Source organism: Rattus rattus, chromosome 18, assembly GCF_011064425.1.
Source record: "Rattus rattus isolate New Zealand chromosome 18, Rrattus_CSIRO_v1, whole genome shotgun sequence".
NCBI classification, from domain to species: Eukaryota; Metazoa; Chordata; class Mammalia; order Rodentia; family Muridae; genus Rattus; species Rattus rattus.
The window spans coordinates 3,358,101-3,383,054 of record NC_046171.1 but is presented as its reverse complement, the minus strand read 5'-3'; the positions used below and the strand labels follow the sequence as shown (position 1 = coordinate 3,383,054).

The 24,954-nt window shown below is 47.0% G+C and overlaps 1 protein-coding gene across 1 annotated transcript in view; it reads right to left on the bottom strand.

The window, feature by feature from the left end:
• Btbd9 (BTB domain containing 9) overlaps nucleotides 1-24,954 on the bottom strand; it is a 352,754-nt gene that overhangs the window by 274,541 nt on the left and 53,259 nt on the right. Inside the window, exons 5-6 of the mRNA XM_032888537.1 lie at nucleotides 23,281-23,500; nucleotides 19,693-19,812 (exon numbers count right to left, since the gene is read on the bottom strand). Of these exons, the coding sequence (XP_032744428.1) occupies nucleotides 19,693-19,812; nucleotides 23,281-23,500 (340 nt within the window). The remainder of the gene's footprint in view (nucleotides 1-19,692; nucleotides 19,813-23,280; nucleotides 23,501-24,954) is intronic.

The window sequence follows — 24,954 nt, the reverse complement described above, 5'->3', positions numbered from 1 at the left end:
AACACACAGACTATATAGTGTTTATGGTCAGAATTTCAGAATAGAATCCATAGAGCAATGTAAATTGAAACCTTTGCTTAGCTGCTAGACAGTGGTGGTGACGCACGCTCACCCGGAATCCCAGCATTTGAGAGGCAGAGGCAGGCAGCTTTCTGAGCTCTGGGACAGCCTGATCTAAGAGTGAGCTCCAGAGCAGCAAGGCTACACCAGAGAAACAGCCTCAAAAACAAACAAACAAACAAACAAAAAACCACTACAGCTAGCTCGATAGGCAAGCTGACTCCGTGACGTGCCATGAAACGGAGGTGTCAGTCCCACTTCCCACTCAGGAGCAGCACACAGCCGCGGGCCCACTACAGAGGTCTGGGGACAGCCCCAGGAATCCTGCTAGTGTCTTGTTGTTGGCTCAAGGGAGTGATCCAAACTACACAATGACTAAGTCAACCTTTCTCAGGGGGATGAACTTTTTCAATAACAGAAAAATTAACGGGAATGTCAGCAACTTTAAATTATGCACTTAACTACCGCGTTGCCACTTAAATTGCACAGATAAATATTCTGCCCTGAGTTGGAGGGAAGCATGAATGTAAATGTGAACCATAATGAATGAGAGCCATTTAGAGCATGGCTGGGAGGTACACGCTTGCTTCTCACATCTTTTTAAAACTCTGATTTTGTTACAACTTGCATATTATTGGAAGCTACCAGATAATCAACATTACAGTTTCCACCAATGTATGTTCTTTTATACATATTTCAAAAGTCCCAAAACAACAAATTACCTGACAACAACATAACCTTCGGGTGTTTCCCAAGATTCTAAGACTTGGGGAAAAACATCTAAAAAGAACCGTCATCCGCGGGCTCCAGAGCCTTGGCTGGATTGAAAGCAGCAAGCAGCCTCGGCGTGGAGACTGAGCCTGCAGATCTCCCAGTGGCCGATGGAGGCTGGGAGAGCTGCAGACACACGCTTCTCTCTTCAAATGGAGTCGACGCTCCAAACCGTACTCATCTTAGAGTTTGGGGAGCATCTCAGCTCTGGGCAAAGAAACAACGGCTTCCGAAACAATGCTGCTGTATTTCCACCCTAAACTAGAACCTGATTCGTGAAATGCCTTTCCATTTAACCCATGACCGACAGCGAGTTCTTCCTCCAAGATAAAAGCTCAATGCAAGCATTAGCCATTCTTCAGGAAGAGTCTACTGTTCTTCCCGTTCTTTCTCTGGCTCAGTGGCTACCAGACAACTGTACTAAGGATGAGTCACCCACCTTCTAAACTGGCGGCCCAGTGACTGCTGCTGCTGTTCCTTAGCAGCAAACTGGAGAAAGTGGACAGAGACACTAAGGCAAGCATGGCCAATTAGCTTATTAATAATTCTTATTAGTTTAGAAAGACAATCCTGAAGGTGAACGCTCTTCCAACGGGGTCAAATTCAATTGTGAATGTGAAGAAGGATTTGGTAAGTTCGAAACAGATTCACGTATATTTTCTCTTCTGTTAACAAAAGAAGAGCATCGGCTGCATGTAACCAAAATGGTAGCGTAAGAGGTTGGTACATTCCCTGCTACAGAGTCTTACTACCGCTTCCTCCGGCACACCCACATAAGGAATGTTCTCTCAAAACTGCCTGGACATCATCAACATTCTCTTAACTTTTATTAAGGTCTATGTGCCATCATCTTGGTCAATTTTTCCTGTTTGTTGGTCTAGCATTGCCAGAGTTTGTTTTGTCAATGGCTCTGCATGTGAGCCCGATACTTCTGTAACTACAATTTTCTTGCTTTCATAGAATCCTTATTTCCTGAAGTTTATAAAAACCTGCCATTTAATTTTACAATTGAGTGCAGTGCTGTGCCTGATGGGACGGACAAGGGTATTCTTCCTCGGGGATCAATGTTTGAATGAGAATTAATTTTACATGTGGACAGTTCATTAGTGAACATTTATAGTACAATGGCTGCGTCTCCTGTGAGACCTCGGAGTGCAGTGTGAGATAATGCACTCACTTATGAGAGCCACTGGCAGCACTGAAACACTCCTGCCTTCTTAACCCGGAGCAGTTTCTGAGGCTAGCGGCACCTAGCGTGTGCCCTGTTCATTCTGCTGTCTACACGGCCTGCCTGCTGTCACAGTACTAACGGACTGAGGTAGACAATTCCTCACAAGCATCTTGCTCTCTGACAGCAGAAATGGCTTCTATTGGCACTACTCTAACTACAGAAGAGTTATTATTACTTCACAGTCTTGAAATCCAGAATAAAACTATTTTATCACTAAGGACTCACAAGGATATAAAGGGCAGTGTTTTACATTTAAATACAACCCAGCAACCAACAACAACAAAACCTGCTTTAGGCCACCAAGCGCAGTGAGGCAGACACAGCAGAGGCATGAGGATCATGAGTTCAAGGCCAGCCTGGGTTATATATTGAGACCCTGTCTCCAAACACAGAAAGATAAAATAATAAGCCCCAAACCTCCAAAGATTAAGGTGCAAGCCGCACTCCTTCAGCCCCAACTCTGTAGGGAAGGTATACTTAAAAAGCATATGGCTGCAGTAAACTAGCCGTATGCACGTGTCTTCTCTAAGATGACAACATAAACTAGTAATGAGTAGTTGCCCATAACAACATTCAAGACAGTTTCTCAGAACCTCCAAACCTACCAGCCTTTCTTGCAGGACGAGGATCATCGTGGCACAGGATGGGTCTTCGGTTAAACCTACTTTTCTTACTTTGCTTCTGTGGCAGCTGCTGAGTAGACACAGGTTTCCCTCAGCTTCTCCCTAAGACCCCAGGAGCTACAAAGCTAGGTCAGCAGCAGCAGGGCTGGCTAGAAGGGCTGGCTGTCACGGCGAGCAGCAGTGGCTCGGGACTCGCTTTCCATACCTTTGCAGAGGAGAGTCTCCGTTTGCCCCCTTTGCCACCATCTATGCACTGGACACTCGCCCGTTGAACACCACCCCTGCTTGTAGCAACAGTCAAGTGTTGCAACCCTCCCGCCAGCGTCAGGCCGCTGGCCAACCCTGCCTGACGTCCCACAGCTCCCGGGAACCTTGTGTACAGCTACCGTTCCCTTATCTGTGTGGCCTCCACCTCCGTCCGTCACTCTCCAGGGAAGAGTGTTCCCAAGCCTAGAGGAAACCAGAAACCAGCTCCTGGCTGGCACCCTCTAGAACTATACTTGCCCTCTTCCCTGTGCCTATTACACAAAATGGAGGCGGGTCTTATGCCACTGGCTGTCTTTCGCCCTGCTTCAACCTCAGCTTCTTGGATCCGTTCCCTTGCCCTGTGATCCACACCAAGCACAGTCAGGTCCAGCTTCCAGGCTGTCTTCACAGCACAGTTTCTCAAGAGTTATTGACCTGTTTCTTTCCCAACACCTCCCTTCTCAAACATTTTAAAATTCAACTGTTTTAAATTAAAAATGAGGGTTAGATGTGGCTCAGTGGTAGAGCACTTGATGAGTATGCACAAGACCCAGGCTTCAGGCTCCAGAATAGCATGAGTGGTGTCTTGAACAGGAATGCCCCGGTAAGCTCGAAGATTTGAATGCGCTGTCATTAATAAGTGGCACTACTTGACAGGTATTAGGGGTGTGGCCTTGTTAGAGTAGGTGTGGCCTTGTCAGAGTGGGTGTGGCCTTGTCAGAGTAGGTGTGGCCTTGTCAGTGTGGGTGTGGCCTTGTCAGTGTGGGTGTGGCCTTGTTAGTGTGGGTGTGGCCTTGTTAGTGTGGGTGTGGCCTTGTTAGTGTGGGTGTGGCCTTATTGAAGGAAGTCTGTCAGCTGAGAGTAGGCTTTAAAGTTTCGAAATGCTCAAACCAGGCCCAGTCTCTCCTCTCTTCCTGCTGCCTATGGATCCAGACAGAGACCTCTCAGCTCCTCTCCAGCACCATGTCTGCCTGCATGCCATCACACTTCCCACTGTGATGACAGAGGACTGAAGCTCTGAACTGTAAGCCAGCCTAAATTAAATGCTTTCCTTTGTAAGAGTCAGTGTGGTCACAGTGTCTCTTCATAGCAACAGAACACTGACTAAGACAGCATGCACATGCAAGTGCATATAACATACACGCATACACACACATATAGTAATAATGATATAGCAAGCATCACAAAAGACAGTTCTGCTGCTATGTCCCCCTCTTCTTAGCTCCTCGTTGTTCCTAAAGTTATCAGTATTGAAGTTTGGTAAGTATACCGATCATCCTTTGATCAAATGATTCCAAACAAACACTCTTACACATATGTAAGTTTACTAACAAAAGAAGTATGATAATTAATTCTGTCTTCTGTAGAGCCATTTTTCAAGGACTTTATAGGGACACAAGTATTAATTTTGAGGCTGGGTCTTTACCTACAGTCCAGGCTAGCCTCAAACTCTTGCCTCTGCCTCCTAACGCTGGAAGCACATGCAAACGCCTGTGTACCACACAGTCTCCATGACTTTCTTTTTTGTATTCTTGGTGCTATAAACGCTACTGCAGGAATCGTCCTCAGACAGAGCTTTACTTCTCTAACCCACCGTGCATGGCGTCCACACCCTGATTACCAACGCACGGAGAGCTGCACGCGACTCCCTCCTCTCCTACCTGACTCCTCAGCAAAGCCAGACGTCAGCATCCTGCCCCCTCCGTGGAAGCACACCTTTCACTCTCCACTGGCTGGCTGCCCTCCCCCCATTTCCAGTGATGAGGTCTCTTCTGACTCAGCCCTGTTGGGCTCCTGTCCTCTCCTGCACTCTGTCTCTAGGGCTCTCATCGGTCTCATGGCTTCCGACATCTGAAAGCAGCTCTTAGTTTCTCCCGGGTGATCTCTCTTCAGCTCTGAATTACGCATTAACAATGCTCCTTAGGGGCCTCACAACAGCCACTCACTTCTAATGCACTGCCACCATCTTTACACACCTCCCCTCGCCACCAGAAGGGCCTTTCACCTGCTCTCCCAACCTCCTCACCACAGCCTCTACCTCGCCACCATCTACTTCCCAAGGAGGTGCCGAGGTTTTTCAAACCCTGTTAACATCTTCACCAATGCCCACACTGCGATAACAACGTCGGGTTGTGACCCGCTCCTGGCCTGACAGACTGATCAGGGGGACCTCTACCTCCTAGCTGCCATTCTCGAGCACACAACTTCATTCTCTCGGAACGGGCCAAGTCTGTTCTCCTTGAGGTTTTTCCAGCTGGGCCACTTAAATGCTTTCCTCTTTTGACACAACTCCTGATGTCACTTAGGTCTCCATGAAAACATCTTTAAATCCTCCCTGACTTCCCAGTTTAAACAGCATTCCTGCTATACCTTAAGCCTAACTGCACTTTCTTCCCATTATCTCGGCTTACAAATATTCCTTCTCCTGTAATAACCGTCTATTAACAATCCTACTAAGCGCTACACTCCACAAGGGCCAGGCTGTGTACCGAATACTCCCTGTAGCTCTGCTTCGTGCCCAGGGCCTAGCACACAGATGAATAAGGAACACTTTGACTTTACTGGGAAATGCCAACATTTTCTGAGAAGTAGTACAGTGGCTAAGCGAACAGACAGAATTTCAGGATAGAGCTGAGAGATTAATGTTTCAGAGCGAGGAAATAAACCACGTGTTTGATACTAGTTGAGAGATTTTAATTCCAAAATTCAATATAATTCTGGCACCAGGAATGAATTAGGGAGTTCACTATAGCAAAGCAAAGCAGGCCCAACTGCACAGAGAACACTGCCATCTCCCTAAGCATTGACTCCACAACTAGCTGGAACAGGCTCTGGCAACCGGCACCGAGGCGTTCCTAGTGTCCCAGGTTCCACACCTGAGGCTTCCTTTGGTTTGACTTGTTTCTTCTCTGTCCAGCTGATCCTCACCTGACACTGGCTTTTGCTGGAACCCATTCCCATGGCTCCTCTATTTCCCCATTTTAACCAAAGACACTAACTCAACACGGGATTGGTGCGGCCTTCCCCAACTCAACACAGGATTAGTGCAGTCTTCCCCAAGTGAGTTTCTTGGCCTCGGCAGGGATGGCCATTGGGCTATGAGGAACTGTCCAGGGCACTCCAGGACATCTGTCAGTCTTTCTGATCACCATATTCTAGCAATAACGTTCTCCTTCAGAAGGATCCCCAGACACTGCCAAATGCCCACCAGGAGGCAAAGGTGCCCCAGTTGAGAACTACTGTTCTAAGAGGGGTCTTCCCAGGCCAACTCAGACTTCCGCTCTATGACCAGTGTGTTTGTGTTTTATTGATCAGTATTTTTCTCTTCCGTGACAGTGTGCCCACGTTATAGTTGCATGTATAGCTAAGTATATACTGGTGTTATAAACAGGAACTGTGAGCAGGTACATACATAGAAACCTGAGTAACATACAGAGTTAGGCCAAAAGAGGAGAGCATTAGTCAGCATTTCCCTTCTCTGTGACTCGTGTCCATGCTATATTAGTCAGCATTTTCCTCCTCTGTGACACGTGTCCATATTAGTCAGCATTTTCCTCCTCTGTGACACATGTCCATCCTGTATTAGTCAGCATTTTCCTTCTCTGTGACACGTGTCCATGCTGTATTGTCAGCATTTTCCTCCCCTGTGACTCGTGTCCATGACATATTAGTCAGCATTTTCCTCCTCTGTGACACGTGTCCATGCTATATTAATCAGCATTTTCCCCCTCTGTGACACGTGTCCATGCTGTATTAGTCAGCATTTTCCTCCTCTGTGACACATGTCCATGCTATATTAGTCAGCATTTCCACTGGAGACTTACGATAGTTGACATAAGGAAGAAGTTTTCTCTGATTCCCAGTTTCAGTCACTTCAGTCCATGGCTGACTAAATTTATCATTTCTGAGCCTGTGGTGGGCATAATATGCCACAGCAGAACTACTAGGAATAGACTGGTACGAGCAGGGCAAAGCTATTTACTGCCTGGTGACCAGAAGAAGCACCACAGAGAGAGGGGCAGGGCTACCACAAGACGGACCCTTCCAGGGCTGCCACAGTCACCTGCTTCCTCCAACTGGCCCGGTTCTTCCTGTTCCAGAGCCTCCCAATAAACCCTTCTCAGGATGAATGGACTTAATCACCTTCTGGGAGCCCCAACTCTAACACTGCTGCACTAAAGATAAGGCCTTCCAAACCTTGAGCCACCACAGCCTAATCGTAACACCAATCAAAAACAGCCACGGTGCCTTCACTATGTAAATAACCTGTGTGTGTGTGTGTGTGTGTGTGTGTGTGTGTGTTAGGGGGGATGGGCAGATGAATTAGTCACAGGATCTTGCTCTGTGGCCCTAACTGGCCTGGAACTGACTCCACAGCCCAGGAACTTCGCTTCGGTTCAGGCGCCTGAGTGCTGGGACCACGGGCACCAGTCACCGCCCAGCAAAAGACCATGACTTGCTTATCATTTTGATGAAACTACAAATACCCGCTGCTGCGAAGACTGTGGGAAAACAGATGGCACTACACAGTGCTGGAAGCCACTGCTGCAGACTTGTGGGTGGAGTCTGTGGCACGGCCTGCTTACAGATTAGATAATGGGGAAGGCTTTCTGTCCTGTCACGGAACATCCTAAGACCCTTCCGTCAGACAACTGCCAACAGTAATAGAGTTACTATCCTCTGGAACTGTTACAAGAGATAAAGCAGATGTTTGTGTACTAACAGAGGGACAGTCACCCTGACAGAGAGATGGCAAAACAGCAAACACTAAGTGTTATTTTCTTTTTAAGAATTATTTTCAAAGTCAGCTTAAACTAGCAGGTTTCACAATGGAATCTCCTTCGTACGTTCGCTGCTGTGTTAGACTCAGCTGTTACCCCCCCCCCATTCACTCTGTCCCCTTGTGCTGGTCCCACTGGTCCCCGCAAATGTGCTTTAAAGTTACATGCACTCCAGAACCATCTTTCTCCTCCCCTCTTCCCCCTCCTCTCCCTCCTCTTGCTCCTCCTCTCCCTCCTCCTCTTTTTCTTCCTCCCCCTCCTCCTCCTCTTCCTCTCCCTTAAAGGGGATGGGGGCCTCCATTCAGGGTCCCCTCTCTACCTCAATGTCCCACACACACACAAGCTGAGCTATGAGAGAGTAAGGACAGGACTTGTCTGACTCTGGCTTGTTTAACATGACTTCTGCTTGCACACATTTTTCTGCAGATGTCATGACGTCATTCTTCATGAGCAAATGAAATTCCACTGTATTACGTACCACATTTTCTTTGTCCATTCATCTGCTGGCTGGACTGGCATGGAGGCTGGTTCCAGTCTAATGCACCAGCAATACTATCCAAGTGTCTCTGTGGCACGGGGACTGTCAGTCTTTTGGTGACTAGCTGCAAGTACTTTAGCTGGAGCACAGGCTAGTCTTCGTTTCCTACAGAAACCTCTGACGTCCATGTTTGTGCGGACTTATGCTCCCGTTAGCAGCACATGAGGACTGCCCTACGGCCCCAGCCTTCATGTCTGGATGAAGCAATTCCGACTGTGGTGAGATGGAATCTCAAAGCAGTTTTAAGACGCATTCCTGACGGCTAAGGATGTTTGGACAGTTTTCCAAAGATTTTTGGCCACTAAATAGCATTTCTCCAAATAACACATTTATGTTTAACTATACTTAGAAAAAAGATATACTATATATTTTAGTGAACGTGTCAAAGGATAAGTAAAATTTCTATCATATTTAAAGTGATTACGTATTTTTTAAGTTTCCTGGAATAGTCAAGTTTATGAATCCATACCTTACGTCTATTCGGTTTCTTTAAACTAGGCTTATATATCATCTACCGCCTTCATTTCAGCCAAAACTCTGGAGTTGGAATATTGCTCTCACCCTAGAGAATCAATGGTTAAAAAGGAGGCCTACAGAAAAATATTTTTGTTTTACAGCTTATGGCAGGATACATCCAGGAATTGCACTGAAAATTTGTCCCTTGAAATCAAACAACGTGTTTACACACAGAACGTGCCCCAAAGTTCTCGCGTAGAGCAAAGTGTTTAATCAAACTATCTGCTGACAGCTGGGTAGTGCTGATCAAAGCAGAAGAGAAATCAGTGTCACTGCCTTTGTTTCAGGTACAGGAGCTGAATATGCAAATTAGCCCAAAACGGAGCCTCATTATCTGCTTTGCACTTCAAGTGTGATTTTTAAGCACTGTAGGTGTACACACACACACACACACACACACACACACACACACACACACAAACACACACAGCCAGAAAGCACATCTACCTCAACAAACCATGCGCATCATCTGTTCACGCTTCTACAACACTAACTGCAAGGCAGATGGTGGGCGCTGATCAACAGACACAAAATAAACCCCTACGTCCTGCTCCCTCAAACAGGCCCCTGTTGCCTTCCTTTAGAAGAGTATCGAGCAGCTTTTCCCTAGTTGATTTGCAACTCCGCGGTTACAATGGGCAACACAAAGGAGATTTCAAAGGAGGGAAAATGTTCCTTGGCACAGGTTTGCTTTTCTGGTCTTAGACAGGAGCTAACACTAACTTTGAAACTCCCAGCGAACTGTAGTTTTTATCAGTATCTAATGTGTAAATGAGCTCTTCCTATAACTGGAGGTTCGGCTTTCAAAATACATAATTACCGATCACTTTACTCTGCGTCACATTTCCTTTGCAGGGTGAAATGAACTAAAACAGCTGTTAGGTCCTAATAGCTTTATAATGTGCAGAGAATTTCTATGACTATCAAAATTAAAGCTCTAGCTTCCCGTCAGGCAGAATGTAGTCATGTGTCCATGTGACCCACAGTATTTGGAAGAACAATTATTAACTTAAGAAATTATAATTTGAAGCGTAATGAAGAAAAACCCTGCCGTTCTTGGATGAGGTCAGAGACACCGAGTCCACACCGACCGCTCCCCACTGTCCTCAGCAGCACTGCACTGAGGGAGCCCAAGTGTCCCGCTGCTTCGTCCCTTGCAGGGACCGAGCCCTCCATTTTCATATTGGGAGATGAATTTTTAGAAGGTGAACCAAGTCTGGCGCTTTGCCCAGAACGTCTGGCAGCCGACAAGCTATCTGGCTTTGCTGCTGGTCTGCTCTCCCGAGCTGACCTTGCATCCAGAGAGCACCCTGCGCTGGGCATCATGTACATTTATAATCATCACCGCGAAAGCGCTCATCATGTTATTAACCACGAGACCTGCATGCATCAGTCTCTTTAAACGCATTTCTGTAAGATGAAATATTTAAAAACCTTATTTCCTCCTCTCTCCTTTCAGTAACAGGGGAGGGGCAGCAATGTTGAGAGTGTTTTCCAGAAGAATCTATTATTCAGGCAGCTGCATTCAAGGATGTTGAGAGGGTTAAGAAGAATGTGATGAGTACTACCTACAGACGTGTAAAGAAGGCCCGGGAACCACAAAATAATTAGAGGTGTGCACAGGGCATACTATGGAATTGATGGGTACACGGGGCCACTCCAGCTCTAAATATTAACGGTCAGAGCAATCATTGCCAGGCAGCTGGCTGACTGAGGTACACAGGCCCAGCACTGCTCGGAGAAAATTACTATCAACCAACATCCCCCCTGGACTACGTCCTCAAAGTGATCAGGACAGGAAGCGACCGTCACACACCACAGAGTTGCATCCACGCTTGCCCCTTCCACTGTCCTTCCAGCTTCTTGTCCTCTCACGCTTACAGCAGTGGAGTCCCTTACTGATGCCACTTCCTTGTCCACCGACAACGCTGGGCTGGCAGTCTTGGAGACTGTGCCCTGGAAGTTCCGTTAGTCGGGGTGCTCCTCCCCTAAGTTCCCCCATCTTTGCTGTCTCTGTCTCCATGTCAGAGGTCCCTGGTAACCGCTCAGGAGCCCAGTGCTTTGGGCAGCCTTGCCTTTACTCCCTTCCTATGTCCACTTAGGACTGTCCCATGCCTCACAGCTCGGCATCTGTCTGCTGGTCCTGGATCTCCTGAGTATCTTTAATACGTTCTGGGCGAGCAGATTACAGAAGGTCTCATATGAACACTCATGCCCACATTCCCACACAGAGAACATACCACAGTGACGTGCTTACAAAAGGTAATTTTTTTTTTCTAAAAAATAAAATATGGGCTGGAGAGATGGCTCAGCGGTTAGAGCACTGACTGCTCTTCCAGAGGTCCTGAGTTCAATTCCCAGCAACCACATGGTGGTTCACAACCATCTGTAAGGAGATCTGATGCCCTCTTCTGGTGTGCATGGAGACAGCTACAGTGCGCTTATATATAATACATAAATCTTTAAATAAAAAAAATTTAAAAATTTAAAAAAATAAAATACCAGGTCAAATCTTGGCTCCAAAAACAGACTTTCTTCATTTCCCAGAATTTATTTTTACTAATTTCTGACAATTAACCCAGTTTATAGTTCTTCAGAAGGAATACTTCAGTTTTCTATGGAAAAAAGAGTTATAAAATGTAACTTTAAATAAAACCAAGTAAAGTCTACCATCTACAGTGATACAAGGTAACTCAGAGACTGCCATTCACACACACATGTCCTCTGAGCTTCAGATAAAGACAGGAATGTGGGTGGGCACTGGGATCACACTAAACAGAGCCAACCCCGAGGCTGCCTGCCACTGCCCGCCTCACGGACATCCTCCTTCCCTGCGTGATCACTTGTTCTTTTAGACTCAGTTCAAATCCTCCCCATGGCCGATCCCCTAACACAATGGTCCTGGTGTGCCTCTCATATTTCACTTGGTCAGTTTTTAACTGTTCATAGTTATTTACATATAACTATATTGGGGCACTAAATGCACGTCATGGTGCATGTGCGGAAGTCAGAGAGGTTCTGTTCTCCTCCCATATGGGGATCGAATTCAGGTCATCGGGCTGGGCACCTTTACCCTCTAAGCCATCTCTTCATGCTTCCCCAAGATTTAGTCAGCTGTCTTCTCCACTACATCATGAGTCTCTTGAGAGAAACAAGGGCATCATGGCATCTGATGGAGGCTATCAGTAAATGTCTGAACAGATAAATACATTTGAAAAGAGGTGAGCATGAGAAAGGAGGTCTGATGACTGATCTGGGGGTGTCATCGGCACCTCTGCTTGGGAAGCAATTGCTAAGGGAACAAAGTGTGGCTCCTGCCCTTCCGGGATGAGGATCGGCATCTGGTATTTGTGGTAATTACGGGTTCTTAGTGCCGTTAGCATCATCTTCACGCAACAAGTTATTAAGACGCACTCTAGAATTACAAGACAAAGTGCAAAGCAAAGAACAGGCCCCATCTATTCTCTCATGTTCTGATCTGCTGCCCCACACAAAGGGAGCTCAAAATGCTATTATCCTTTAAACCAACAAAATAAACAAAAAGGCCTGGATTCAATTGAATAACTCGCGCATAAACGGCCGTTTCTCAAAGGTCTTATTGAAAATAAACCACAGTGCTTGGGGGTTAGGTTTTATTTGGTTTTGCTGAAGGCTTTTTTTTTTTAACCCTAATAAGAGGATTCTAAGTGAAAATAATAAATAATTTCTCAATTTAAAAAAGGCAACTCAAGATGAGATCTTGAGAAAAGAGATTTCATAATGTAGGTTGTTTGTTTCTAAATACAGTTGGGGCAAAACAAACCAGGAAGTAAGAACACAGAGCCCACACTATGCTAAGGAAGCCTAAAATGATCTTAAGAGGAAGCAAAGGACAGAAAAACCGAAAGCTCTATGGACAAACTGACCAAGCACACCGAGAACAAGGACTGCTGAGCAGGTCTCTGGAGCAGTGTCAAAGGGAAACCTCTCCCAGTTGCTCGTCGCCATTAACACACGTGAGCTTGTACCCTGGGTGGCTATGACCAGCTAGAGCAAAGCAATCTTTGGTAACAGTGACAGTGAGCCTCCTGCAGTATTCCTGGAAAGGGCTCTTCCCACAGGGGTGGGGAAGAGAGACCTAGTTCACTGGTGGAATGCTCCCCAAGGGGCAGCAGGCCTTCTAGCTCCTGTGTCCTGCAGCTGCAGGGCAGAGCTGTTCGTCTTGTTTTGCTAGGTTTCATCTGGTCATTTAGGCTGAGCCCTAAGGCTTGTGCAGTGAGGTGTTCCCGCAGTGCTGCACGTACAGCCGCGAGCTGCTTCTTCATTTCCCGCCCAGTAACCACAGTGTACGACAGGGAGTCAGACCCTTTGCCTAGGAGCTCAGCTTTCCAATGCTCACGTTCTGCATCTATGCAACGATGCAGCCATTGTCCCCCGAGCGGCTGCTGGGAGAATCACACAGGGGTAAAGCAAGCCTGGCCCACAGCAATTGCTAAGTAAACGTTAAGCTGCTCCCTTCCCAGCCTCCCAGCCCTCGAACTTTCTCCCTGAATCCTTGACTCCTCCTTTGCTCTGGTTTTCTGACTCCTCATAAATATTCAGTGACTATCTATTACTCTTTTATTTATTTCAAAGTTCCAGAAGACGGCCTGAAAACCTGATTTGTAGGAAGAACTGTCCTACAGAAGCCTACGTGCCCTCTACTCTACAGCCCATGACGCCTGAGCTGGCTGGCACATGGTGGGCATCCACAGACTCTGGGCATAATTAATGCTTCCCATCAGTGAGAGACCTAACAGTACAAATAGTTTCACGTGCTATTTCACAAACCACAGACTTCAGAACAATTTGTATTTAAATATGGTTTTATTTTAAAAATCATTTTACATTCTCTTCTGCTCTAAGTAAAACTGTTATAATTTAGTGACACCATGTGGCTATGTTTTACTTTACATTCAAAAAAAAAAGAAAAGTTCCTCTCCATGTAGGCTGCTCAGTGTTACTTCAATTATGACATCAAAGTTACAGGTAGAGGAACAATTCAAACCCAGTGTTTGCTAAAATGGCTACCTCTTCAAAGCAGAACCCTTCCTTCCCACTCTTCTACATCTAAATAGGGCATTTCACAAAGGGTTGAGCTTTCTGGTCCCATGAGGAGAGGAAAGACTCAATGTAACTGACTGAGAATCTAAAGCCCCCGGGTGAACTGCTCAATTATGCCAGTGTTTGCCTTTCAAAGCAAATAAATGTCCTGTCTGCCCAGTTAGTGGATGGGATGGGTAGAGGGAGTGGAGGCTGAGCAGACAGATCCACGTCCACACGCTGCTAGCCTTGCAGGAGAACGCCCCATAAATAGAAACATTTCCCTCCTCCTCTGCTGTACCTCTCCCCGAGATCTACAGCCCTGGGAAGGTATATAATCTAATGAGAACGGGGGTGGGGGTGGGAGTGGGGGGGGAGGGGTGCCACAGCTAATGACAGCAGGGAAGAGGGAGCTGAAATGGACAGTAGTGATAAAAGAGACTCAAGTGCCTGGGTGAACAAATGGTACAGTTTTAGCCCACATCTAATGAGGCTTCCCACAGAAGACTAGCTACTATGAACAGCATTCACCGCACACCAAAGAAAGCCCTACACGTCCAGGGCGAAGCCAGACGCTCTCATGTCCTGTCTCGGCTTACAACACTACTACTCTTAACCTTACTTAAAAATACAGGCCTGCTCCCAGTGACCCTTACTTATAACCTTGTGCATATGCCTCTCCCAGGTGACAAATGCAGGAACCCTGACATCCATCAGTGTTTCAAGCTCGGGATCGAGTACAATACACAGCACACTCACGCTTATTTGCTGATGAGTAAGTGGTGGATGAGCGAACGAAGACAATGTTCTTTCCTGAGCTAGTGAAGCATGCCTAAATCCCTGTTCTGAGTAGAAACGGAGCCCCTCAGTGAGGTATTTATCATCGCTGAAGGCCCAAATGTAACCCCCGAGACTAGAAGACAGACTGGCAGATGTTCAGCAACACCCCTTCCTTTTCTGTGACACACTTGGCACATTGTAATCTCTTACTCTGAGAAAACAGGAGTAAGGAGGGAAAGGAAACAGTAGTTATTCAAACAGGCAACGGGGATCAAGGAAAGCACTGTTAAGGAGTCAAGTGCATGCTAGAATTCAGCAGGAGAAACAAGACCACCCTCATCAGGGTGGCGCCATCACTACTAATGACACTCCAAAGTCAACTGTCCCAGCCCAGCCCTGCCACCCGCTGTCTGCATGACCTGAACATTTGATTACACAGAGATTTTAAAGTACTAGAAAAATATATAGCATTCTGTAGCACTGGGATTCTATAGCATTAGAACACCTTTCTAAACAGGATATAAACTAAAAATTATTTCAAAGACAGAGTTGACTATGTTTTTTAAAAATGTAAAACTTGGGGTTGGGGATTTGGCTCAGCGGTAGAGCGCTTGCCTAGCAACCGCAAGGCCCTGGGTTCGGTCCCCAGCTCCGAAAAAAAAAAAAAATGTAAAACTTTATTTTTCAAAAGGCATCAAAAGAACACTAAAATGCAGTATCAACTCACACAGCACACAACAGAAAAAAGCACTATCATACGCACACACACACACACATGTATCAATGGCACGTGTCTGTCTCAGTGTGTGCACACACATGTATCAATGGCACATGTCTGTCTCAGTGTGTGCACACATAGATGTATCAATGGCACATGTCTGTATCAGTGTGCACACACACATGTATCAATGGCACATGTCTGTCTCAGTGCACACACACAGATGTATCAATGGCACATGTCTGTATCAATGTAAAGTTTTTACAGGTGACACTGTAGCTTGGTCTGAGGATGAAGATTACACACAGAAAAACTGCAAGGTTAAGGTGGGAGGGAGACGGTGTTAGTCAAGCTTTGGTTCACAAGAACGCCCCCCACACACACACACACAGACACAAACACTCCTACAAAGGGTGCAGAGAGGGGTCAGTCACCTCCCTTCATTTATCATCACTGAAGTGATGGCTGTGCTGGGAGGCTGGCGCTTCCTTACTGACGTCAGACACAATCCACAACGGTGCCCGGTGAGTGCTGCCTGGTTCCCTACACAGGCAGAGGCGTGGCAGACCTAATGGCATATGTTCTCTCAGAACCAAAAGTATGCATAACCTGCTGTAAACATTCAAAACTGAGCACGTCACTAGTCATTAGAAACTGTGGCAGGCTCAGGACAGTACAGGAAAGGACTCACAGGTTCGGCTGCTAAGAACAGGCACAGTGGCATCTTAATAAAAGCCATCGTGCCAAAGATGGCCACCTTCTCTGAAGATCAAAAACATCTCAGATTCTCAAAGATGGAAAAGAGAAAATAGCCGCTCTGTATGAATCTCTACTTTCAAGCAGCCCTAAGGCTCAGAAACTGTCCAAGTTCACAGAGTTCCTGCCCCTTCTGGGTGAGGCACAGATGTGCCATAAGCAAGTGTGGGAGCTGAAGCGAGGGCGGGGCGAGCCCCATCTACAGCACAGCGCAGTTTCCAGCCACAATGCAGAATGACTTTTACCTCGTCTCAGAGAGAGGTGGAGGTAAGAACCTTCCACGCCTCTACTGATAAAATACCACTTTTTTCAATGTAACAGATGAAATCTGCCATCCACACAAAGCATTTAAAACCTTCAGCATGAACCATGAATTTCAGTTTCCTAAAGAAAACAAGCCCTGAAAATGGAGAGCTGTTTGCTCGGGGGGTCTGTGGCGCTCAGGCCCTCTTAACGGCTGCACTGTTCAGACGGAACAGTGAATCTTCACATCAGTGCCGACGGCATCTCTCACCGTCAGTCCATGCCGTACACCTCGAGCCCGCACTGGGTACACAGTAGCCACTGCGCAGTGTTGCGGTCGAGTGTTGTCCCACACTACTAAGACTTAGAGCCCATGCTCCATGCCTCTAGAAGCGTGCAATTTTACTATCTGAGGGAAACCAAAGCAATGCTAAAGACACCAAAGAACAAAGGTGACATATAAACAAATACACAATCAACCAAACCCTCATACTAAGGAAGTATTTGCAGAGTGAGGTACCTGGGAGACGTTCATTTCCAACATTGTTTAAGCAGTCAATATGATTATGAAGGAAAATCAAAGCATCCTTGGATAGTAAAGTAAGGTCTAATGCTTAGATTCATTTTAAATGCTCTTAGAACAAACACCTAAGCCGACAAAGACTTTACGAAGCAGTGTAGGAGATATGTCAAAACGCTCGTCATTTTGAACGCTTTCTAGCGGATGCTGATCCTGAGACCCTCCCTCCTCTCGCTCATCCGCCATCTCTCAGGCCACCTCTGCTCACTCAGATTTCTGGTCTGGAGCGGATATCCTGTGGTGGTCTGACTGAGAAAGGCCCATGCGTGCATGTTACTGGATGCCTGGTCCTCAGTTGGTAGAACTGCTTGGTGAAGACTGGGGGTGTGGCCTCGACACTCAGGCTGCGCTTTCCCACGAGTGATGCTTGAGTGATGCGTGCATGCACGCGCCTCAGGCTTGTGGAAAAGGGGATAAACTCTCAGCTACTGCTCCTCTAGCACCAGGCCTGGCTGCATGCGCTCCCCATAACGGCCATGCACTCGGCCCCTGAAGCGCTCTTCCGTGAGTGGCCTTGGCTGTCTGCTTTGCTACAGCAACTGAACAGAAACTGCAACAGGCAGAAGAACAAAAGCAGGACGCAGGGCACAAGACGGCCCTGCAAAGTCAGGTCCACGGGAGCTTTTAGAACAGAAGAAATGAAGGGAGAGAGGGAGGAAGGGAGGGAAAAGAAAAGAGAATAAAGAAGAGAAAAGAAAAGAAAGGGTGAATCCCAAGGACAAGGCTGTTTCTCAAAGCGGGAGAGCCCGACAGAAGGCTGGAGTTGGGAGGGGAGAAAGCACAGCTGGAATGACGATAATCTGCTCAGGAGTCGGGTTCCTGCTCCTACTTACACACTGCACTGTGCTGCCGCCATGCCAAACGCGTACACTGACTGACGCGCGGCTTATTTTTCAGTCTGCTGTAACCATTAGAACCTGAGTCAATGCAGACTCCTCCTCCTCCTCCTCCACCTCCTCCTCCTCTTCCTCCTCCTCCTCCTCCTCTTTCCTCCTCCTCCTCCTCTTTCCTCCTCCTCCTTCTCTTCTTCCTCCTCCTCCTCCTCCTCTTCCTCCTCCTCCTCCTCCTCCTCCTCCTCCTCCTCTTTCTTCTTCTTCTTCTTCTTCTTCTTCTTCTTCTTCTTCTTCTTCTTCTTCCTCTTCTTCCTCCTCCTCCACCTCTTCCTCCTCCTCCTCCACCTCTTCCTCCTCCTCCTCCACCTCTTCCTCCTCTTCCTCCACCTCTTCCTTCTTCTTCTTCCTCCTCCTCCTCCTTGTCTTCCTCTTCTTCCTCCTTCTCCTCCTCCTCCTGTCCCTCCTCCTCCACCTCTTCCTCCTCCTCCTCCTCCTCCACTTCCTCCTGCATAGCAGGTCCCTCTCATTCCCCAAGCAGCGCTGAGACATGGAATCTTCATTCAATTTCTTATTCCTCTTACTTTAATCCATTCAAAACTCCTCTGGGTAAAGGAGAAATTACCAGACTGAGACACTTTAGTCCCTCTTTGGGGAAATAAAATTGATTTTCTTCATTTTCACAGAAGAGGATCCCTGGGTAACAATATTGTGTCCAGTCAACACCCATAATAAAAATGTGGGCAATACTTTTTACTATCCTAGTGGCTAAAGGGTTCGGTGAAATTCTTGTTCAAAGTTAACCATGAGTTCGGAGGTGACTCCTGACCAAGGGAATGCTCACCCACTCACTCCACATCAGTCACAGCTAGAAGTCAGGGTGGGAGGCGTCTGATGTGGGGAGGCAGGTGGGATGGCTGATGGATAGGGACCACCTCCACATTCTCCCTGCTTTGCACCCACCATTTCTCTTGTCTCCACACCTCGCTAATGTGCCCATTTTCTGCCTTTAACCTTGCCTTAAAAATTATCGAAGGGCAGTTGTCCAGTGGGAAAATAAACAAATCTGCATAATTTCAGGGGACCTGAACCACCTTTCCCAGCCCCCAACTTTATACCTGCCTTGTAGAACTATAGGCTGTTTACATTGTTTAACCTAAATAAGAAGATAAACTATTAACTATAAGAAGAGTAACCTTTTTTTTTAAGACTTATTTATTTTATGTTCATGAGTACACTGTCACTGTCTTCAGACACACCAGAAGAGGGCATCGGATCCCATTACAGATGGTTGTGAGCCACCATGTGGTTGCTGGGATTTGAACTCAGGACCTCTGGAAGAGCAGTCAGTGCTCTAACCTCTGAGCCATCTCTCCAGCCCCCAAAAGTAACCTTTCAATGTTGTCTAAAACGGTCTTACCTGGGAGCTGCCAAACAATAGGATGCGCTGGTACTGAGCTCGCAAAGGGTGTAAGCATGAAGCCTGCCAGCCGAGCCAGCCCTTTGACCCCACTTACAACACCTATGCTGCCAGGCCGCACCGGCCACCCTCTGATGCGGGAAAGAAAGGCCCAAGTATGGCAACATGGACACAAGCACCCAGGGCTCTCCTCTGGCTCTGGGAACCACCAGGAAGCCTTCAGAGCAATCTTCCCTGGGTGTTAAGGAAGCGACACTCTCTCTGTGTAGACGGCAGTGGGTGCAAAGGGCATGTCCACCTCCCAAGTGTTACCTGTGTCGTCACAGGCTTCACGTTCCCACAAGAACACAGAGCAAAACCTGCTGCACAGTGCCACAGTGCGTTCCACACACTGACCTAATTTCCCCTACAGGGTTTTGTTTGGGGTTTTGTTTTCTAGTTTTATTGTTATTGTGGGGTTTTTGTTTTGTTTTGAGTAGTCTCCTCCAACTCCAAAGTCCTTAAATGAAGACAAAAATGAGTGACCTCGAGCACTCACCTGCAGACACGAGCTGGGAAATACAACTTTTGCCAAGACCGACACAGGTAATGTGAGTGATCTATCACTCGGATCCAATCAAGTTCATCCATGGACACTTCGATAAAGTAGGAGTAAGACCTATGAGGAAGGAAGAAGAGATACGACACAGTGACAACAGCCGGAAGTAAAACATGGGAAGAAGCCGCCATGTGCCATTCTCTAATGACGTGTTCTGCTCCACGGGCACACTTACTGAATTCAGGAAATGATGAAAGCCGCACAAAAACCTCTAGTGCAGCATTTACCCAACATCTGAAAGTTCCTCTCAGCTTGTCTGGCTACCTCAGAAAGTGATGAACTGCTTAACCACAAACTGAACTGCAAACCTGCGTCTCTTTACACGGTCAGACATGGCCACACCATAGCAGCAGACTGAGAACACCAGGAAGGAAGAAGGAGACAGAGAAGACAGGAGGAGAGTTGTGGGGGTGAGGACAGAGAAGCAGGTGAGCGAGTGAGGGGAAAGCTAAGTAGGATAGCGGACTGGTTCTCCACAGCACCAGCTTCTCCCCAGCTACCTCTCAGTGTCCCAGCACAGCACTCTGGAGGGCGGGCTGCAGGAGAATAAATGCATGGGTGGGAAGATAAGCTGCCTCCTTTGGATGCAACTCAGACAGCCAGCTAATAACCGGCCGTAATGAAAACAACCCAGCATCCTCCCCGAGTCAGCTGCCCAGGGCCATTTCATGCTGGTCCCATACTGAACAAATCTGTATTTCCTTGTCATGGGCCAAATTTAACTTTGAGATGCAGTTATTACTCGCACTGTAATATCAACAGGAACAATCTTGGAAGATTTAGGTGATCATAAATGTCAGCCTGCAACCCACGGCTGTGACCAGGAAAGGTCAGCTTATTTTGTGTCGGCCCCTCATTTTCTGCTGTCCCCTCTACTCCCATTCATTTTATCGCTCAGTCTCAAACTGGTTATAACCTTTTATTGAACCTCTCTGGGTTATCAGTAATGTGGGATATAATTTTACCACACATCAGAATCTTTTTGGCTTAAGATTTTGAATTTTTCACCTTTGCTTCAAATGTTAGCAATGTTCATGAGAGAAGAACATGGCCACTAAGCCCTCTGTGGCTGTAACAGAGACGCTAAGCAAAGTGGCTTATAAATATTTCACATCATGGAAACAAAAGGCGATGCTTTCAGGTTCAAGCACACTAACCTTTCCTTTACCATTTTTATACCGGTTTCATTATTAATTAGATGAATGAACTATGCAAAACCTTTGGAATGCCTACCATATAAAGTAATAAAAGCACAATACAAACACTATTGTTACATTGTTATTAACCAGGGACTCCTGGAAATGAGACCTGAATTAACTCCGACCTCTACCAATCATGCTTCAAATATCCACCAAGATATACGTCAGAAAACACACTTTTTAAAGATTTATTTTTGAGTGTTTGAGCAAGTATGTGTATGTGTGTGAGAATGTGTGTGAGTGTGCGTGCATGCGTGTGTGCATGCGTGCGTGCGTGCGTGCGTATCTGCATGAAGAAGCCAGGAGAGGGTGCCTGAGTTCCTGAAGCTGATTCACAGGTGGCTGTGAGCTACCTCATGTGAGTGTTGGAAAATCAAACTCAAGCCTTCTGCAAGGGCGGTATGTGGTCTAACCACTGAGCCATCTCTCCAGCCCCGGGAAATAGATTCTAATAAAAACAGAACAGAGAGCAATCACCTAGGGAATCTCATACACACTGCACACACAAATGCTGATTTCACCTTAAAAAGATTCCTTCAAGCATGGCTCAAATGGCCAAAACAGCCAAGATGGTCACCCAGTGAGCCGACGAGACCCAGTCTTCCTTCCATGTGCTCCAGCCGTAACACTGCTACAACTGAACCAACAGGCCCAGACCCAAAAAGGCACAGCAGGTTTGGTGGGTCTCAGGCTAAAGGTGAGCAACACTGGAAACCATTTATTCTGCTCCTCACTGTCCCTGTGCTCCTGCTACCGCAAATGGGCTGCAAACCCAGGGAAGCACGGCTCTTGCTGGAAGGGACATGCTCTTGGGGAATGCTGTGAGGAAGCTGGGTGTGCATCACGGCCTGAAGCCCACCCCACTCTTCTCGCAGCTTGGATGCTAGTCCAAGGACACTTGGCTGTACACCAGAGACAATCTCCTCAGCTACAGGATGGTATGAATTTTTTAAAGTTATCCATGATATCCAATATTACTGTAAGGAACCAAATGGAAGGTCGCCTATATGGAAGGGTGCCAGTGACTTTCTAAACTAATACCATGTTTAAATGTAGCAACTGAAACAGGAAATAAGGCCAGGTGCAGTGGAGCACATGTACCTGTAATTCCAAAACCTGGGAAACTATGAAAGGATCGGAAGTTTGAGATTCGACAACACAAAATATTAAGACTCTGCCTCAGAAGAAAAACCTGTATAGAGGGGAGTTTAGTTACTAGCACAGCTAATCTCTACTGTGTGAAGCGATGTGAGGAGTCTGCATTATGTCTGTATATACGAGACACATAACACACACAGCCGGAGACACACAGATTTCAGCCATGGCTGGTGATGAATTACTAGCAATTTTTATTTCCCGCTATGTGCTGTTCTGCATTTTTCAAAATAAACACTTATTCAGTGCTTGTAGAGGAGGGAAAAGGGGGTCTGGAGAGATGAAGAAACAGGCTACTCTCCCAGAGGAGCCGAGTTCGAGTCCCAGCACACATGTGATGACTCACGACTGTCTGAAAATCCAGTCCTAGGGAATCCACTGCCGCCTTCTGTCCTCTGGGAGTACATACATGCAGGCAAAACGCTCAACACACAAAATAAAGCATAAAAAAATTAAAAATTAAAAAGGTCAAAAATGTTTTTTTAAAGAAATCTAACTTTTAAACTCTTCCCCTAGAACTCTTCAGGGGAAATAACAGACTGTGTGTAAAGAACTAAGCCAGTTAAACCTGTAAAATCAAAGCACACGATCACGGAGCATCTGAGGTCCGTTTCCAGTTCTCTGGCCACTTTCTTGCTAAAAGGTTGTGCTGGCTAGTTTTACGTCACTTGACACAAGCTAGAGTCCTCTGAAGAGATGCAGCCTCAATTGAGAAAATGCCTCCTTAGGTTCCAGCTACAGGCATTTTCTTAATTAGTGATTGATGGGGGAGGGCCCAGCCCATTGTGGGCGGGGCCATCCCTGGGCTGGAGGTCCTGGGCTGTAAGAAGCAGGCAGAGCAAGCCAGTAAGCAGCAGCCCCACCCCCACCCCCAATGGCTCCTCATCTGCTCCCGCCTCCTGATTGCTGCCCTGCCTGAGTTCCCACCGGGCAGTTCTTTCATTATAAACTGTAAAGAGAAGTGTACGCCAAATGAACCCTCTCCTCCCCAAGTTGCTTTGGCCACGGTGTTCATCGCAGCATCAGTGACCCTAAGACAGAGGACCTCTCTTAATAAACTTCCTCCTTCTGCAGTGAAGAGAGAAAGGGGGAGAGGAGCCGAAGCAGATGACCTGAAAGTTAGGTCCTCCCCAGCAAACATCACACGAGCTCGTCAGAGACAGGAAGGACTCACCGGCTGTCACGGTCCCACAGGAGTAGACGTATGTGGTTTATAATGGATGGCTGGCCGAGCTTGATCTCAATGCCAGAGCGGCAGTCATCGTCGATGGGGTGCCGGGAAAAACCATGATCCAAGTCATAGTTTTGAGTGTCACCATCCAGCAAGGCCGACTTCAGTTCTCCTTTCACAACCTGGGCCCCATACTTCATAGTTGCAATGTTTTCTTCGGGTACTACAGTTGGAATACAAGAAGCAAGGTGATCGTTCCTTTGAATTAGTCAGTAGTGGTGAGGGAAAGGTGAACTTCTAGCATTCTAGCTGATCCCAGTACTTGTGTTTGATTTTAAGTTCCATAAGCAAGTCTATGGAAGTCAAAAATATACACTGTCCAGCACGATTAAGATAGCATTCAGCATTCAAAACTGAATGTCCCTACCATAGCTAAATGTCACTATCATAGTAAGCCAGACACTGAACATTACGGAGAGAAAGTTAATAATGGAAACACAAGTAGTAGGACAAATATACCATCTCTGCTGAACTCATTCTGTTGGCAGGTTCAATTTAATATTCGCTGAACAAAAATGGCCTACGGGATGGCCCGTACCTGCCGTCCGGACTTAGGACGGGTATAAAGTGAAGCAAGCAGGTCTGTGCCCGGACAACAGAGGAGAAGCCCCAGTGTTAGTCAGTGTTGGTCACATACAAACAAGATTAACCAAGTGCCAAGCTGAGAAGATAAGATTCTATGTAAAAGGAAATACACAGTGTTTGGGTGTTTGCCCGCCATCCGACTCCCTCTCCACTGAGATTCATGTCTGGCCCTTGATGTACTCTATACACATCGAGCCTCCCAGGTAGGGGGGGGGTCTCCAGTGCTGACATCTAAACCTGCCCTTCTCCATGGAGCATGCGTAGACATGTGCACACGGAATTTAAATCAAGGCTGTACTCGGAGCTGGCTATGCCAACTTCTTAATGTCAACTTCAGTTTAAGTGCCTGTCCCCTGCATGTTCTCTATAAAGACAGAGAATGCCTGCAAAGCATACAATATGTTCTTTAGGAAACAGGCATTACTATATTACACACACGTAAGAGAACTATTCGGATTTGCAATGCATACACCAACCCTGAGTTCCAACAGTGCACATACAACATGGCCGCACGGTATGAAAGGAAAGTGAGGCTTATCAGATGCACAGGGAACAGACGGGAAGAATTCAGCATTGCAGAGATGGTGGGAAGCAGGTTTTGTCAAAGTGTTCAAAGAAGACAAGGAAAGACAGTGGGTCCACAAGAGGACACTGGGAGCTGATAGCAAAGACGACAGAGTGAGGCGAGTTGGCAGAACCAGCCGGGGGCGCAGCCATGCTGGAGTGGCAACAGCATACGGTTAGTCCTATGGCCGACTGTGATGGTTCTCTGCACGGGCACTGCTGCAAGCTCTTTACAGATCCCAATTCCTTCACATCGGTCCTACGCTAACCTCAGAGCACATGCTGCAGCCACCGCAGATGAAGCATCGAGAGCTCGGTGGGCTTCCTGCACAGCCAGCAGCCGAGCTGACCCAGACCCGAGAGGCTCGCACCCACCGCTAGTGTAAGGAAGGCTCTGCCCCCTCTGTCACAGGCGAATTCTGATGGGACTGTCACCTACAGCTGACAGCACACGTTAAAACTGAACCT